Source organism: Natrix helvetica, assembly GCF_964273705.1.
Source record: "Natrix helvetica genome assembly, chromosome: 3".
Taxonomy (NCBI): domain Eukaryota; kingdom Metazoa; phylum Chordata; class Lepidosauria; order Squamata; family Natricidae; genus Natrix; species Natrix helvetica.
The window spans coordinates 137293134-137312556 of record NC_138549.1 but is presented as its reverse complement, the minus strand read 5'-3'; the positions used below and the strand labels follow the sequence as shown (position 1 = coordinate 137312556).

General features: G+C 40.3%; 1 protein-coding gene across 4 annotated transcripts in view; it reads left to right on the top strand.

Moving 5' to 3' along the window:
- Positions 1–19423, top strand: part of TRIM33 (tripartite motif containing 33) — a 67029-nt gene that overhangs the window by 8371 nt on the left and 39235 nt on the right. For all 4 annotated transcript variants that reach the window (XM_081948865.1, XM_081948863.1, XM_081948864.1 and 1 more), the window contains exons 2-6: positions 7094–7212; positions 7969–8116; positions 10272–10404; positions 12734–12850; positions 16302–16416. In XM_081948865.1, the coding sequence (XP_081804991.1) occupies positions 7094–7212; positions 7969–8116; positions 10272–10404; positions 12734–12850; positions 16302–16416 (632 nt within the window). The remainder of the gene's footprint in view (positions 1–7093; positions 7213–7968; positions 8117–10271; positions 10405–12733; positions 12851–16301; positions 16417–19423) is intronic.

Genomic DNA, 19423 nt, shown 5'->3' with positions numbered 1-19423 from the left:
AAGGGAAAACAAAAAAGGGTTTATTCTTAAAACTATAGTAACAGGAAGTAAATTTAACAAAATACAAGGATGTAATCCTATGTGGAATGATCCTAGAAGACAGGAGAAGGAGTTGCAGACCAGATAACACTCAACTAAGTGGCAGTTGAGTCTGCAGCAGGAATGGGGGCGTGGCAAATGCTACAGAAGGATTCTCCCTCGGATTGTAAAGGAGAGGGGGGGGAGAGGGTTGTATTTTCAGACTTGCAAGAGTCGAGTTAATTAACCTTGAAGGTGGAGGTTTGTTCTCTGAGCATGTGGATTGGTTTCCGAACATTTAGTTATCAGGCTAGGTAACATCTTCAGTGGAATTTAGGGAATGTCAGTGTTGGTGTTCTGCTTATAAGGGCTTTGTGTGGTCAGTAAGTCTTGTGATGGTGAAGTCACGCCTGGCCACATGAAACCGTTACCTCATGTGACCTGAACATGTGATCTGAACACTGATACTGACATCCCCTAAATTCCGCTGCAGATGTTACCTAGCCTGGTAACGAAATGTTTGGAAACTAAACCACAAGCTTGGAGAACTAACTTCCACCCTCATCCTACATCTGAGCTACAGATATTCGCCACTAATGTAACCTTACAATAAATTAGAGCTAGTACTTCTGGATATGCTTTTTGTCCACGGCATATTTGTTACCTAATGTGAGTCAGTTTCATTGGAACCAATTCTTTTCAATATGGTGAGCCTGAATAACCTTAATCCAGTCAAGGGCATTTTAATAATTCAACCATATATGATGGATTTATATATGCCAATGAATTTTTTTGATAAAGGATTGGCTTCTGAGACAGGACATTTTTGGATTTCTTGTGACTTGGGAGCAATTTATTCTTGCTCCCAATAATAAATTACTTTATTGCTTTAGTTCACTGGATATAGACTGATAGGAAGTGGAATTTAGGCTGTCTTCATATTGTTTAATTTGCTATATTTAATATAAATTAATTTACAATATAACCAGCTCTAGTGAGTTATAATTTAAAAATAATTTGTACTTTAGTGTAAATTTGTTTTTAAAAATCTACATATTGATGGTTGGCCACTAAGAAAATCAGACTGGGAACTAAAAAAAAGATCCCATTTTTTTGGGACACTGTTTGGCCGATGTATAGCAGAAAACTTTTCAACTGTGAAGCTAATCTTAATTAATCTGGTGCAAAATTTCAAATCTGTATCCTTGAAGAAGTAATGTATTTTATGTGTTACATTCTGCAGGAGTTAGCTTATGAAATATTTTCAACGACTGAACTGAATTCAATTTTAACATCTTTTTTTCCAATTTTTAAAATTTTTTGAATAAAAAATAAACAAAATCATACTCCATTACAAATTGTAACAAGTGTGTCAATTGGTTACAAAGAGCTTTTGTGCATCTCTTCCACAGTCATCACCTCTGATTCATATCAAATTATCTATTTTACATCACATATACTTACATATATTGTTGTCATCATACCTCATCCTTCATATGACTATAGTTGTTTTAACGTCCCTTTATAACAAACATTCCAAAATTTAAAATGAAATCACATAGTGGCATTCCCTTATCAATTTTCAATATCATCTAACCACATTATACCTTTATAACACATTCAAAATAGATCCAAGATTCTCTTGGATCGATCAGGGACTTTGTGATGTCCCTGAGATCAGCAAGACGTACTCTTCCCTGTCACCGTCTCTTCGGGACGGTTTAGGTCCAGATGTTTGTTTTGTTTTTTTGTTTGTTTTATTGGATTTATATGCCGCCCTTCTCCCAAAGGACTCAGGGCGGCATACAGCATTAAAAAACACATATTACAAAAGTTAAAAGGAAATTAGAAACAATCCAAAAAACAAACCCAATTAATATAACACTAACATTTAAAAAATTAGATAAAATTAACAGGCCAGGCAGGCTTGCTGGAAAAGCCAACTTTTTAGGGCACGTCAGAAGGACCGGAGGTCAAGGAAGGACCGGAGGTCAGGGATTATGCGAAATTCCGGGGGCAGCTCATTCCAGAGGGAAGGCACTCTCACAGAGAAGGCTCTCCACCTGGGGATCGCTAGCCGACACTGTTTGGCCGACGGCACCCTGAGGAGGCCAACTGTGGGATCGCACTGGACGGTGGGAGGCTACTGGTGGCAGTAGGTGGTCTCGCAGGTACCCTGGGCCTAAGCCATGGAGCGTTTTAAAGGTCATAATTAGTACCTTGAATCGCACCTGGAAAACAACTGGCAACCAGTGCAGGACGCCTAAAAGGGGTGTAACATGGGAGCACCTAGGTACCCCCATGATAACCTGCGTGGCCGCATTCTGGACCAGCTGAAGCCCCCGGGTGCTCTTCAAGGGCAGCCCCATGTAGAGAGCGTTGCAGTAGTCCAGGCGAGAATGGACGAGGGCATGAGTGACTGTGCATAGAGCATCCCGATCCAGGAAGGGGCGCAACTGACGTACCAGGCAAACCTGGTAAAAGGCCACCCTGGTCACGGGCGTCAGGTGATCTTCGAAACTAAGCCGCGTGTCCAGGAGGACTCCCAGATTGCGGGCCCTCTCTGAGGGGGCTAACATTTCTCCCCCTATCATCAAAAATGGAACAAGATGCACAAATCGGGATGACGGAAACCACAGCCACTCAGTCTTGGAGGGATTGAGCTTGAGCCTGTTCCTCCCCATCCAGATCCGCACAGCCTCCAGGCATCGGGACATCACATTAAGGGCATCGTTTGGGTGGTTTGGGGTAGAGATGAAAAGTTGCGTATCATCAGCATATTGATGATACCATACCCCCAAACCACGGATGATCTTGCCCAGCAGTTTCATATATATATGTTGAACAGGAGGGGTGAGAGAACCGACCCCTGGGGCACTCACAAGTGACGTGCCTCGGGGTCGATCCCTGCCCTCCAGTCAAGATGAACTGCGACTGATCTGACAGGTAGGAGGAGAACCACCATAAAACGGTGCCCCCCACTCCCAACCCCCCGAGTCATCGCAGTCGGATACCATGGTCGATGGTATCGAAAGCCGCCGAGAGGTCTAATAGGACCAGGACAGAGGAGCAGCCCCTGTCCCAGGCCCGCCAGAGATCATCGACCAACACGACCAATGCCGTCTCCGTCCTGTACCCGGGCCTGAAACCCGACTGAAACGGATCCAGGTAGACAGCTTCATCCAGGTACTGGGGAAGCTGATGTGCCACTACACTCTTGACAACCTTTGCTACAAAGCAAAGGTTGGAGATCGGACGATAGTTGGCTAAAGAAGCTGGGTCCAGGGATGGCTTCTTGAGGAGGGGCCTCACCACCGCCTGCTTCAAGGCGGTGGGAAAGAACCCCTCTCTCAATGAAGCGTTGGTAATCGCCTGGAGCCAGCCTCGTGTCACCTCCCGGGAAGCCGAAATTAACCAAGAGGGACACGGGTCCAGCACACAAGTGGCAGCACTGAGTCTCCCCATAAACTTTTCCATGCCCTCGGGGATCACAGGGTCAAACTCATCCCAGATAGTCTCCACAAGATTCATCCCCGTCGACTCGCCCGAATCTACCCAGTCAGAGTCCAAGCCTGTCCGGATCTGAGCGATTTTATCCTGCAGATACTGAACAAATTCTTCAGCCCTACCCTGCAAAGGGTCTTTCCCAGTTCCTTGGTTAAGTAAGGAACGGGTCACCCTAAACAGAGCGGCTGGGCAGTTATCTGTGGATGCGATAAGAGCGGAAAAATGTTGCTGTTTTGCTGCTTTTATCGCCACTTAGTAGGATTTAATATGAATTCTTACTAGTGTTCGATCAGATTCGGTCCGGCTGGCCCTCCAACCACTGTCTAGGCTTCTTTTCTGCCGTTTCATCTCCCGGAGCTCCTCGTTAAACGAGGGAGCCACCCGGGATCGACACCGGGTCAGAGGCTGCAAAGACACAACGCGATCCAAGGCCCCAGTGGCCGCCCTGTCCCAGGCTTCCACTAGGGCTTCGGTCGAGTTGTGAGCAAGGGATTCAGGAAAAGTCCCAAGCTCCATCAGGAACCTTTCAGGGTCCATCAGGTGCCTGGGGCGGAACCATCTAGTTAGTTCCGCCTCCCTGCGGCGAGGGGTAGCAGTATGGAAGTTAAGCCTGATGAGGAAATGATCAGACCATGACAAGGGTTGAATAGAAATATCCCCTAAATCTAGATCATTAATCCACTGCCCAGAGACAAAAATCAGGTTGGGCGTGTGTCCCCTATCATGGGTGGGGTCTTGAATTAATTGAGTTAGGTCCATAGCCGTCATGGAAGCCATGAACTCCCGAGCTGACTCGGATGTCTCACCAATGGAAGGCAGATTGAAATCCCCCAGGATCATAAGCCTGGGGAAATCAACCGTCAATCCAGCTAATACATCCAGCAGCTCCGGCAGGACCGATGAAACGTAGCAGGGAGACAGGTACGTAACAAAAAGGCCTACCTGAACTCCAAGGCCCCATTTCACAAAAAGGGACTCACACCCGCCTATCTGAGGCACAGTGACCTCATGAGGTCTGAGACTTTCCCTAATAACCACTGCCACCCCTCCGCCCCTGCCCTGGGCTCTCGGCTGGTGAAACACCCGGAAGCCTGATGGGCATAATTCACTAAGGGGAACACCTCCCTCATGGCCCAACCAGGTCTCCGTAATACACGCCAGGTCAACTCTACCCTCTTGTATGAGGTCGTAAATGAGGGGAGCCTTATGCACCACGGACCTGGCTTTAAGCGACACCAGCCGGAGACCAGGGTCCTGTAATCCCGAGCACCGGGGGTGCGAGAAGGGCGATGAGGGTCGGAACGCACGATCGCTCTTAAACAGAGAACCTGCGTCCCCCGAACATAATTTGGCCCTTGGCCCCCACCATATCTGCCTCTCCCACAAACAGTAGAGATGGTAAACACCCCAATGGAATGGCTTAATGTCTCCCCCAGAATCCCAACCCTTCCCAGCATTCCCGACCCACGCCCATTAGTTAGCTCTGACCTGTGCCCTGGCAGACTCCCCCCCCCCCAAGCCTGTCTGAGCCATCCGAATCACCCCCCCTGCCCCCCTTAAAATTTGATTTAAAAACCCCTGTAAAAAACTCCAAAGAAATCTCTTCTTCGCATGCCAGATGGACCGTCCAGTGGCAAAAGTATTGACTGCAATCTTGGAGCTCTGAGATCGCACGTCGTATCGTCGTGACGTGGGCTCCTGTTCCAAATTTTAACATCTTCAATTGCTATAAATCCCCCCCCCCCCAAGGCCTTTTTGAAAACACACCATATAACCATTTGTTAACTGTACTGTTTTGAGTACATAGTAAGTAATTTTACTGTGTCTTCTGTAACTAAGCTAAATCAAAACTCTGGCATGTATTTTCTAGAGAAATGATTTTTATCCCTTTTCTGCAATATGGAAGATCTGGGTAGATGCTAAGATTTTTACATTAGATCAACTAGAGATGATAATATTGAGGAGTTATCATTTGCTGTAGTGAAAGATTTGTCAGTTGCAACCCATTTGTAGTATTTACAATTACAACTCTGAAAATATTTCTGAAAAATAACATATACATTGGTTAATTAAATCCAGAGGAGCTTGGCAAACATTTTCAGAGAATAGTCTGTCTTTTAGCCCTTCTGCTTTCTTTTTCTGTTTCAACCTTTCTGATTTTTGTTTTGTTTTGTTTCTTGTTAGCAATTTGTGCATTTAGGCATGGTGTGAATAAAATATTTAGGCTCTCAGTACTAGCACTTCATTAAAAGATGAACATTTCACACTATGTAATTAACATTTAATATTTGCTGCTGCAAGATATGATAATGTCCCTTATCTTGGATTTATGTGGCCAAATTCATGAAAAGATTAGGCAATTAATATGTGAAATTTTCATATTGAATTGCAATGTAAATCCTGTCTTGCAGGTGTTTACAGTAGGTAACCTAAATTGTCTTCAAATGCATGCAGTCTATGATTTTTAAGAATATTACTTGTTGCAGAGCAAACAGATGAGAGTCTGGTTTCTTTTTTACATTTCTTTTTTATTTTCTTTATAAGCTTTATGAAAGCACTTTGATGGTTCTTTTAGAAAGCAGAATTCTGATCTAATCCATGCTGATCCAGTCTTTTAAAATGTGTCCAGTTTGGGAAACTTTCCATCTTCTCCTTTTCCCCTTTTTAATAGGAATAATTTTCTTACACTCAATATTTGAAAACAAATTTATTAAATTTGTGTATTCTTAGAAATTTTTATTTTTTGATTCTACCAATAAAATGATTGTTTTTTCCTATTTCAAAATAGTTAATGTGATTGCTTTTTGTGTAATTTTATTTTCTAATCCACAGGGCAGTTTTATAGTGAGAACAATGTTTTATTTCTAGTATTGAATTTAATTAGAAGATTTATTATACAATATTTTTAATTGTCCCTCAACTTTTTCTCCACTCTGTATGAACTTCCACTGGGGTTAATTATGTGGGTACTGTAAGGGGTATAGTGTGAAGTATAAGGTGACAGTCAATGTATTTCAGCCTTAATTGTTTTTAAAAGAGACTCAGTTCCTTAAAAATTTTAATTTGAAATTACAGAAGCTGTGTCCTCAAGATCATGCAGTAACATACTATCTCATCTTTCATTCTTACACAGTTATAAGATATTTATTTCATTGTTCTTCTGGATCAAACTCTTTCTTCAATTCTACCATTTTAGAAAAGTTCCAAATTCTATATCCTGGTGGGAAAGCTTTTAATCCTCGCGGAATTCTATGTTGATCTTGTTTATCAAAAAGAAACTAAATACAGTCCTTCAGGTTTTATTATTTCCCTTCTGCTGTTCAACATTTGTATGAAGCCACTGGGAGAATAATTTATAAGTTTAGTGTGCTGATGAAGCGAACTGATGGTAATATTATGTAATATTATGTAATATTATGTATCAAATCAAGTTGCAGTTGCCCTGAATCACAAACCAGACAAGGATAGTGACATAATAGATTTAGAAAAATATTAAAGAAAAAATATGATCAATCTTCAGTTTAATAAAAACTAGAAAAGTATAAGAAATATCCTCTTTTGGTTGCAGTTGGTGTGATCAGATGTCCAATTTGTCGCCAAGAATGCAGACAAATAGATTTGGTAGATAACTACTTTGTCAAAGATACATCTGAAGTACCAAGCAGCTCTGATGAGAAAACTGAACAGGTATGTCACTTCCACCTTTTCCTCTTTGCAACATAGTTTGATTTACATTCTGTGTAGGGTAATATTTTTACTTTAATATTTATTATGGGGAGAACGAGGTTCTCCCATGCAACACCTCTCCTGCGCGAGCTGCACTGGCTTCCTGTGGCCTACCGGGTGCGCTTCAAGGTGTTAGTCACCATCTTTAAAGCGCTCCATGGCACAGGGCCTAGTTACCTGCGGAATCGCGTCCTGCCCCATACATCCCTGCGACCTATTCGCTCGCACAGAGAGGGACTTCTCCGGGTGCCGTCCTCCACAGAGTGTCAGAGGGCGGCGCCCAGGAGTAGGGCCTTCTCTGTGATGGGCCCTACCCTTTGGAATGACCTCCCCCCAGACATTAGGACTACAACTGACCTCCGCTACTTCCGTATGAAACTTAAGACCCACCTGTTCCGACTAGCCGGCCTGGCTTAAATTTAGAGCTTTTCCACCTCTTGGGCATTTTTAATTGTTAATTTTAATTTTTAAATTTTAACTGTCATTGGGGTTTTAATTGTCTTAAAGTACTGTAATTTATTTATTTATTTTCCACCTCCTCCATATTATATTGTTGTGACTGTTGCTGTTGTACGTCGCCCCGAGTCCCTGGGGGGAGAGGGGGCGACTAAGAAGTCAAATTAAATAAAATAAATAAATAAATAAAATAATATGTTGTGCATTTGGTGATTTCCAGAATATGTAAACATTTGAAGATCACATTTTTCTTGATTCTAGGTATGCACCAGTTGTGATGACAATTCTAGTGCTGTTGGGTTCTGTGTGGAATGTGGAGAATGGCTTTGCAAAACCTGTATAGAAGCTCATCAACGTGTAAAATTTACAAAGGACCATATGATCAGAAAAAAAGAAGATGTATCTTCAGGTGAAAATATTGATTGAGTAGTTATGATGAAATACTTCGAGGCATGTTATCTGCCTAAAATAATGAAAATCCAGGATGTCATTTTCGTAAAAAGGTTGAGGAACCTGCATGTAATCAACTGAAAAATACTATTGAATGTTTATATTGTGGATGATTTTATTCAGCTGGAATGTTTAGAGAGACTAGTGCAAATTGCCATTTTACATTATACTGTAATTTCATTTATATCAATATTTTATGCGAATTTTTCAATGCTGTGCTTGAGAAATATTTTAAATAGTAAATAATATTTATCTCTTATATTTAAATACCACATTTTGCAACATCTACAAAATATTTCAAAATCCTATGTCAGAAGTAGCCTGACAAATAAAGGTAAAGCCAGTAACGCTAGCTAAAACAATTTAAAACAGATTAATGTTTAAGGCCAACATAAGTGTTCATTCAGAAAAGTGCTGAAACTCCTCCTGCTCTGGGCTGAAAAAGAAGCACACTGAATACAAGCAGGGTTTTCAACCCCAGAGACAATTTCTGCACTAACCACTTTCAGCCATTTTCAACCCCAGCGTGGTCTCGCTGCTCTGTGGCTGAAAATCCTGCTGGGAATTTGGTATGGACCTCTGAAAAGATAGCAGCAGTTTGACTTTTTGAAGAAGCTCGCAGGAAACATTGCAAATGGCAATCAAATGATGGTGGGATGCTTGATTGTTAAGTGCAGTCACCTTTTCTGACTCAAAAATGTTATTAAAGATATAAGCTTTTATGAACTGCATCTCCCTTTATCAGATGCATGGAGCCCCTTGACTGATGGAGGATTTAAATCAGGATGAGGTGGATAAAAAAGGGAGCAGAAGACGGAGTAGTTGTATATATTCAGGGTACACATGTGTTATCAGTTATGTGTCAAAACCTACTGACCCAACAGACTTTGTGAAAAAAAAATCTATTTAGCTTCTACTTCAGCACTGAAATCCAAGAGTGACTTATGAAGCACAAGTTACATGAAATTCTCTCTGTCTCTGTCTGTCTGTCTGTCTGTTTCTTTCTTTCTTTCTCTCTCTCTCTCTCTCTCTCTCTCTCTCTCTCTCTCTCTCTCTCTCTCTAAGATAAGGTGATGAAAGGTAGTTTTCTTACAAATGATTTATATTTAACAAGGTACATCATGTTTTAAAATGGATATGTACAGACTTCAATCATGCAGGATTTACTTTTAAAATGATTTGAGCGTGAACAAATAGTATAAAAGAGCTTTTAACATAAAGGGTGGTATTGTATTTACATTCTGCAGGAGTTGAGAAATGGCAATTGAGATTAAGCCGTGATCTTAAGAGATAAAGAATTACAGGTACAGGTACTCCTCAGTTTATGACTGTTTAATGTTGGTTTGAAGTTATAATGGCCTTGAAAACAGTCACTTGCTATCCATCTTGTGATCATGTGATCATAATTTGGGCTCTTGGTAGCCACTTTGTATTATGATGGTTGCAGTGTGCCTTGCAGTCATGTGATCATAATTTGCAACCTTCCCAGCTGAGTTCTGATGAGCAGAGTCAATTGGACTTTGTTTAACAATCATGTATTTCACTTAATGACCACAATGATTCACTTAACAATCACAGTAAAAATGGTCATAAAATTGGGTCATGTGATGATACTTTAATTACTGCATTGCTTAGTGATCAAAGTTGTCATAAGTTGAGGACTATCTCAAAAAGAAAAAAGTTGTGGTAAGATGAGACAAGGTCGTTTAGTTTTATAAATGTGAATAATGCTGGCCAATTTACAGCAAAAAAATATCACCGTATCTTTTTCTTGGATATACAAATAAATGTGAAGACTCCCTTTATTTCTTTGGCTGCCTAAGTAATTAAATAGCTAGCCATGGGTTATTACAATTAATCTGCCCCTTAATCTAGGTATGATTTGATGAAGATATATTAATTAGTGCTAGTATATTTTTTGAGAGAAGCAAACAGCTTAACAAGATGGTTTGTGTAATATTTATTGGCGATCAGTGAAGCATTTCAGTCAGGATAAACAAAAATAATGATAAAATAATAGTCTTAAACTGGCTTTCATTGTCTGCATTACCAATTATATTGGATTCCTTGGAATTTTGGTTTGTGACTTGGACAGTCTGTCTCTTTCAATATAGAAGCTGTTGGAGCATCTGGTCAACGTCCTGTTTTTTGTCCTGTGCACAAACAAGAACAGTTAAAACTTTTCTGTGAAACCTGTGACAGGCTGACGTGCAGAGATTGTCAGTTACTGGAACACAAAGAACATAGGTATAGTTGTCTGAGTCTTTCTAATACACATTTTCTTATATAGATAACTTTGAAAAATAATCCTCAAATAATTACTATATTTAAAGTCTTCTTTCCTTTTGCTTTTGTGTCAAATAGGCCTGTAGTAATTCAGCCTTTTGTTTCTAATCCTGATATAGTTAGGTCATGTGACAATTAAAAATAAGTAGACATCTAAATAAAAAAAATCTTTGTCAAGGTAGTCATGACTTTTAATTGTTAACTTTATATATATTTGTACATTAGTAAAGCAATGTTCTTTGATTTTAGATGATACCTGAAGCAGGTGCCATTTTAGAAAGAAACATTCCCTCCAGTATGGTGGTGGTGGGTGGGAGGAAGGAAGGAAATGTCTCTTCTAAGTTAGTACCAGTGCTTTTGGTTCTTGTAAGTACACTTGTCTAAAAATATTTTTTTGTAAACTATATTGCCTAATTAACCAGAAGTCTTTTTAACATATCAGGATTTCATAAATAGTTTAAAGTTACGCCACTGAAATTCAGAGATGTTTGTAGTTTTCTTTTGCTTTGTTGTTCTTTTAGATCAGCATTAATAAATTGAGTAAAAGAAGGATAACAACAAATTTTAATGGTAGTCTAGCTACAAAATTTTCATTATATGATTTAGGTCTTTGGAGCACATTGGATCCTGAGGGAAAATGTATTTTGGAGTACATTTAGGTATGCCACTGTGGTAACTTTTAAAATCAAATATGTATTTTCCCGGATTCACTGAACTTTGGAGGTTAGCAGCATTATGTAGGAATAGACTCAGGTGTTTTAATTGTTGCTGACAGATGCTTTGTGAGCACTTCCATATCCTCTGAGGCACCTTCCTCACTCATAACAGAAATGCAGCTTCAGTATGATCCTTGAACTGATTAAGAAAATTGGAAGAAGTTACATTTCATAAATGCTGAATTATTACTTGCTAAGATGCTATTGGAATCAGCAATGTTACTGCTGATATTTTAACAACAGTTGAATTTATCTTTGAATTCATTATGTAGATTATAGCATAAGATTACACTTTAATTGTTTTTAAAACAGTTTTTAAGAGAGCTATAGTAGTAATTCTAGCAAGTTCAGTTTTGTTGAATGGACAGAGTATAACTTTTGTATAGAAACTGTGTCCATATCTTGTGCAAAACCAAGGCAAATTCTGTTGGAATTACAGATTTGGAAGTCTGTATCAGTTTTATCAGTTTACTTAGTTTATGTCATTTTTATCTCTGATGTTTGTATAAATAAACAGAAGGCATAAAAATATGGGAAGCATTCTTCTCTCTCCTCCTTAGGAATCTTAATTTTTGTTAGATAGTTACTAGCACTAAAGATATAAAAAACAATATGTTCTTATATGCTTGTATATGAAAATATTTAATGGTTTACATCCATGCTATATCTTTCTGTTTTTCCCGTTTATTACTTAACAAGGTTAAAGACATTAAATTACTTTAGTTCCCATCTGTTTTTAAAATAATTTATTGTATTAATGTATGTTAAAAGATACTTTGGCAACCTGGGTTTAGCATAGTATAAATAATAGATATGTATCATATTATGTAATCTATCTTACTATTTGTTTTTAATGTAGTTTATCTAGAATATTTAAGTAAGAATAGTAAATTTGAAGTAGCAACAGAGAAAATGTTTTTGATGGACTATTGGCAATAGTTATGCTTATCATATACCAATTGTAATTTGGATGAGAACAATAGATTGATTTGTATGGTGTGTGTTCTGGTGATAAAAGGAGACAATGTGTCTTCTTCAGAGTTCTTACCTATCTTTCCCAATTACATGTGCATTGGAAGCAAGCAAGATTACCATCAGTGTGCAAAAACAACTATTTTCATAGGTCTGCCTCTGGATTTCATATATGAGTAGCTGTTTTGACAAAATGCCATAATACAATAAAGTCCTAACATTATTTAGAGTCTTAATCTCTTGGTGATAATTATTTCGAGACACGAGACAAGCTAGGGCAGGGGTGTCAAACTCACATCATCATATTGTCATCACGTGACATATCGGATTTCCCCCCTTGCTAAACTAGGCATGGGCGTGGCCAGCGTGTGATGCATCCGGCGGGGCACAAGTTTGACAGCCCTTAGCTAGGGTATAATTCTGATGACATAGATTTGCATCTGCTCATACACAATAAAAATGTATTGGTAATGTCTAGATTCAGAAGAACCTGGGTTTATTTTAATACCTCTACAATATGTGATAGTTTACCATTTTATTAATAAAAAGTAATAATACTCTGAATTTTCATAGTATGTGTGTTGTGTTTTCTGGTTTGGAAGGTATCAGTTTTTGGAAGAGGCATTTCAGAATCAAAAAGGTGCTATCGAGAATCTCTTAGCGAAACTCCTTGAAAAGAAGAATTATGTTAACTTTGCAGCTACGCAAGTACAAAATAGGTAAGTAACAGTTTCATTAAAAGAGCTGATATTTAAATTGAGTGAATTGTTAAAATTTCAGTATTAGATGGTTTTTCTTAAACAGTTGATAACAGTGATAACCAAGTTTCTATGAAAAGAAACTTCTATATACCAGCTGCATGAAAAAGCACAGATTGCCATATAGAAACGTTGTACAAATGTTTATTTTTAGGGATATTTAACTACTTTGATGTTTCGGTCTCAGGTGAAATAATTTAGTACTTTTTTTCTCATTTTAAAAGTCATTGTAAGGCATTGCCAAGAAAAGTCAAGAAATGTTGGCTTACTTAACCAATCATTGAAAATTCTACTTGTCAGAGCTTCTTGACTCAAAGAAAATATGGTGCATCTGCTTGCAGCGATCTGTATATAGCAGATCAAGAGATCCATAAATGCCATTAAAGAATATTAAAATTGTATTATATTTAACACATCTGGTAAATTTAGTATACTAAATACAAATAATCCTACATTGTTTGACCTTTATCCTTTCCTGTAGTTTGTTATAATTGGCTGTCAGTGATCTTCTTATGATCAAAGTCTGCCATAGAAAGTCCATCAAGATTTTCTTCAGCCTGTGGGAAAGAATAAACCAATGTGTAAGCATTGTGGTTCAGGAGATTCCTATAGCAATGATTTCGAGATACTCTGCCAGGGTGAGGCTATTTGCAATTTACACAAGCACCGTGTGCTTTTTTTCAAAAGGCAACTAGAGTTTCTTGGTTTTTTTTCTTTGAAAATATTTCACTTCTCATCCAAGAAGATTCTTCAGTTCTTCAAAATGTTTTCAAAGAAAAAAGCAAGAAAGTCCAATTGTCTTTTGGAAAAAATACCTTTGGGGCAACCATGATTTAAATGATTGAGAATCTCCATAGATAGTCGTTGTACACCTTTGTATTTGATTCCTATTTTACACAATGTGATTCAGTGATTAATTTTATCTCACTGATACATATCAATTAATATCCAGATATGATTGACATACAACTCTGTTCTGAGAGAACTACCGTCCTTCTGCTCCAAATGGTGGGAAGAAATAAACAGAGAAAGGAATAATAAGATAATGGAATCCAGAATTGTTTTTTTAAAAAATTGTGTCAAAATCAGCTAGCTGGTATTTATTGCAAGATGAAGATTGGGGAAGCAAACCAATCACATAATGGCAGCTTTATTTTTTGATGTTCCAACTTCATGGATACGTAATTCACATTTTAAGTTACTATAGTTTAGGGAAACTATAACACAGAACTCTCTGTTATAGTACTGACATTTTTGTTATTGATTTGTGCACTTGAGATTCGTACAGTTTGAATCCTCTGAGTGCTAGAAACTTGTACTTACAGATCAGAATTTTGTTTACCAAATAAAAAGAACATTTTGTTTTTTATGACATTTCTTCTTCTAGAATCCAATCCTATTTCTGTTTGCAATTTATTTAACCTGTGCATTACTTTTAATAAAACCTAGTCATATCAATTCTCATTCTTGGCTTCTGTTTTTTGATGTAAACCTTTAGATTTTTCACCATTTCCTTTATTTTAATATATTTTTTCCAAAGTAAACCAAACATGAGACCATCAGCAGATAGATGCTATTCCTACATTGGATTATAACGTGTTTCCCCGAAAATACGACAGGGTGTTATATTTTTTTTGACCCACGAACTGTGCCATGGGCTTATTAAAGGGGAGGGCTTATTATTTTTGGGTTGCCAGGCGGCTGCTCCCAAATGGTTGGGATGGTTGTACGATCTGCAGCCCACAACTATAGAGCGTACTTCCAGTGCGGCATCCGTCCTCCGTGCTTTGAAAAAACCCCAGGCGGCGGGCGGCACCAGCAGCGAAGGTGCCCTTCGTGCGAGTGGGGAGCGGAAAAGCTGCTGCACAACCCCCCCTCTCCAGCCATGCAGAGCCCCATTCACTCACTTAAGGGCATTCCGAAGGCACCGAGCTGCGGGAGGTGAAGGGTGGCGAACAGGTGCTCGCGTTGCTTGGTGCCTTCCGGGTACTGCTAGGTTGGTCAGCGGCGCTGTATCCGGCTGGAAAGGGGGGTTGCCGGGCGGCTGCTCACAAGCTTGATCACCTCATGGCTGCTGCGTTGCTGCTGTGACAGCGGAACACAGCCATTCGATCCTAAGGCTGTGCCCGGTTCTTCGGGAGCCCGCTCGCAAGAGAGCAGCTGCCCAGCAACCCCCCCTCCAGCTGGGCACAGCGCTGCTGACCGACCTAGCGGTACCCTGAAAGCACCAAGCAACGCGAGCGCCCTTGCCCCCACCTCGTTCCTCCGGCTTGGCGCCTTCGGGATACCGCTAGGTTGGCGAGCGGTGCTCTGCCTGGCCGAAGGGGGGAGATTGTCCAGGGGGCTTATTTTGGGGGGTGGGCTTATATTTTTGCCCACGCGAAAAATGTGGCAAGGCTTTAGTTTCAGGACAGATTGTATTTTCGGGGAAACACGGTATCTCAGGAAACTATCCCCTCCAAGGGATTTGTATTCTTTCAAATCAAATCTTTATGTTGCTTCCCAGTACTCTTTAACAGTTCCAATGCACATGCAACAATTGTTTATGACTAAATACCCAGTTAGCGTCCTGAAGTTAAGCATGAGAGAATCAGTTCCAACAACAGCAGAGAATGAATTGCTGGCCAGGACTGAGGGAGGTAGAGAATCTATGATCATGATCATGTGAAACAAAGAATGGAGTAAAAAGCAGTTTGAAAGAAGTTTTGCAAATATTTTTAATGAATTTTCCCTTTTGATCGTTTCTGTTCTCTTTGTACATATTGTTTCCTAGTTTGGGAATAGATTATGGGGTCATTCGTGCTCTCTGAGCTCGATGGTTTGCTTGCAGATATTTCATTATCAAACTAAGTAATATCAGTGCATGGCTAAATAGAATAGATGCTCTGTTCTGATTATAGTTTTATCACACTACATTTTTATGACTGTACTTTTTGTACTTTACAGTCATTGCAAAGTAAAGAGGGCAGTCACCACAGTACTCTATATTGTATTTTCTATCAGATTGCTATGGCAATAATTGGATAGGCAACTATAGTTATTTTTATGAAAGGAAAGTAAGAACAGCTCACTAGGTGAAATAGGTGGAGATTTTTTAGTTGTGATAAATGATTTTTAGTTAAGTTTTACTGTTTCTTTTAAATAATGTAGAAAATCAACAGAAAACTGACAGCATGTAAAATACCTTTTTTTTAAACCCAGGAGATTTTAATGCATAAAAATGCTTTACAGTGTAGTAAAAAGAACCTTAAAATTATAAATAGTTGTGATTTTTAATGCCATCTTTACTTAAGATAATGATATTTTGTATGACTCTGCATCAGTTTCTATGTTGAATTTTCATTTGCGTGGTGGTGGGGATGTTGAAGATGTTGTAATGTAAGTGCCTGATGACAGATTTCTCTCTTTTCAGGGTAAAAGAAGTAAATGAAACTAACAAACGAGTAGAACAGGAAATCAAAGTGGCTATTTTTACCCTCATTAATGAAATCAATAAAAAGGGAAAATCTCTCTTACAACAGCTTGAGGTACAATTAAATTTAACAATGAACATAATGTGGGTATCCATGTGTATTATTCTTTTGATTTAAATAATCTTTTAATAGCTCTTTTCTTGATATACCCTGTTGTCAGTGGCAACAAACTCAGTTTATATTTCTTTCCAGTTTAATCTGGTCATAGGAAGAAGATTAGAAGCATCCATTTTGACCAAAATTCTGGAGAATTTTGTTGCTTTAATTTAGTCTATGGTTTCTCCAAAGAAGTTTAGAATTGAATTAGTTTATAAGTGTAGCGTATAAACATGCAGTAGTTTAATTCAATCTATGCAAGGTTTAAGATATTTGTTTTTCCCCTTAAGATTCAGTCTCCACTCCAAGATTGAAAATGTTAGCCTATCTAATGAAATAGGTGCTCTGAAATCCACAAAAGGTGTTCTGGCAAATGATCACTCTTGATCTAAATGGTAGCTTGATTTCGTTGGTTTTGGCTTAGCACAGTGATGGCGAACCTATGGCACGCGTGCCACAGGTGGCACGCGAAGCCATTTGTCAGGGCACGCGAGGCGCTGCCCAGTCAGATGGCCAGCGCGCATGCGCGCACTGGCCAGCTGATTTCACCTTTTTAAAAGCCATTTTTCGCCCTCCCCAGGCTCTAGAGGCTTTATAGGAGCCTGGGGAGGGCGAAAAGAGCCTCCCACACACCCCCGGAGGCCCTCCGGAGGCTTCAGGGATGTCCGGAGGCTTCCCTGAAGGCTTCGGAGCGCTTAAAACGACCCTCCGAGCAATCCGGAAGTGACTTCCGGTTTGCTCGGAGGGTCGTTTTAAGTGCTCCGAATGCGTCAGGGAAGCCTCCGGACGGTCCCTGAAGCCTTCGGAGCGCTCAAAACGATCCTCTGAGCAAACTGGAAGTCACTTCCGGTTTGCTCGGAGGGGCGTTTTAAGCGTTCCAAAGGCTTTAGGGAAGCCTCCGGACGGTCCCTGAAGCCTCTGGAGGGCCTCCGGGTGTGTGTGGGAGGCTCTTTTCGCCCTCCCCAGGCTCCTATAAAGCCTCTAGAGCCTGGGGAGGGAGAAAAAAGCATGTAAAAATGGGGGGGGGTCTCGCCTGTTGTGCGCGCATGCGCACTGGGGGGGGTCGCACATTGCATTATGAGTGCTGCACGCCCGCACACGACCCCCCTGCGTTCCCCCCACTTGTGGCACACAAGCCAAAAGGGGTTCGTCATCGCTGCTTAGCACCTTTAGGGCATAGTTAGCAGCCAGAAAAGTCCAGGCTAACTTGGTGAACTAAACTGAATATGAGAGTAGGAATGCAAAGAATATAAACATGCATCTATTGTCAGTAAAACATTAAAAAGGCTAGAGACAGGAGGAAACCCAATTCCCTTTTTTAAAGAGGGAGGGGTTGGAAGACATTGGAAAAGGTTTGAGATCTACCCAGATAAAAATTCTAAACTAGGGTTCCAACATACTCAGAAACTTCTGTTGGTTGTGATTCTCATAGTCTTGGTGGGAATCTGACAAGAACATTATATAAACCCATCCAGTTGTAACTTATTTTAAAAAAACATAATTAAATGTAGTAGTATGATATATAAAATAAAACATAATATTAATCTCTTCTTTAGTGTTGTTTGGACGTCTCCCTTTCTCAATATGGAAATGGTCTTCATTCATTAGCTATCCTGTTTCTATGTCTGCAGAGCCTTATTCAGGAGCAGGCTAGCTAAAACTATTGGTTGCCATTCTATATGATGCAAGTGCTGAAGAGTTACACCACCAATGCCTTTGCTCTATCCACTACATCAGTTGCCATATTCTTACTTTCTCTTTTTGAGTGTAGTTGAGCTGACCTCTTTTTCATTCAGTTTTTACTCAGACTTAACATAAAGTTTTATTTCTTCTTCATTATGGTCTATGTATTTATGCTACATTTTTAAAAAAATCTTCTATGTATATCCTTAGTATTGACTGTGACTTCAAGGGCCACACTTAGAAAATCTACTGTTGTAAGAATACATTGCCCTTATAAGGCAAGGATTGTTATAAAGGTAATTCCTTTGTTTTGTGAGGGTTTTTTTTGAATACGTTTATTATAATAAATCATCTAGATTTCAAATATTTGAGAATACTTTAAGTTATGAATGTGATAGTTGTCAGTGCAGGCATTTATACCTTTACTATCTTTTACTAAATGTTAAATAAATAAACTTATACAGGACCCGGTCTGGTTTGGTCTGGTCTGGTCTACCGTGTTTTCCTGAAAATAAGACAGGGTCTTATTTTCTTTTGGGCTTCAAAATAAGCACTTGGGCTTATTTTTGGGGAGGTCTTACTTTTTTAAAGTGCTACTGCTGGCCCCGCTTTCTCTGTCATGTTGTCTGCTTGCCCATGGCTGCAACAGGCCAAGTTCTCAGCATGCCTTGGCTTCCTAGGTGCAGCGCAAATACCAGAGGCGGCAGCAATGGAGGGGAAAGAGACGGAGGGGGAGGAGGGAGAGAAGCGATCCCAGAAGCAGCAATGGAAGCAGCAATCTCTCTCTCCCCCCACCCCCAGCGGCAGTGGCGGAGCTTCAGTGCCTGGCCGGTGGGAAGCTTCTCAACCACCCTGCCTGCTGGCCCAGCTGCTGCTGGGACACTTCTTGGCTGCAGCAGGCCCCATGCTGCTGGTGTCGCAGATGGAGCTGTGCTGCCTCTCCAGCTGCTGCCTTTGGGCTGCTGGGCGCCAGCCTGTTCACCTACTCGGTGCTGCAGGCGTTGAGTACAGCTACACTGAGCCTGGTGCTCTTCAGGCCTTGGCGGTTGCTGCAACTCTCAATCTGGCTGTGCATGGGATGGTGGCGGCTGAGGCAGCATGGCTCCACTGGCAGGCTGGCGGCACTCTGGTTTTCAGAGGTTTTTGATCAGGTCTTGGTGGTGGGCTGGGCCGGGCAGAAGGCAAGGTGGCTGCAGTGCCGCCACAGATGTGGCAGGCGCCAAAGACAACTAAGGGCAGCCCCACGCCTGTTTCATAGCTGGAGAGAGCTGCAGCGCCCGCC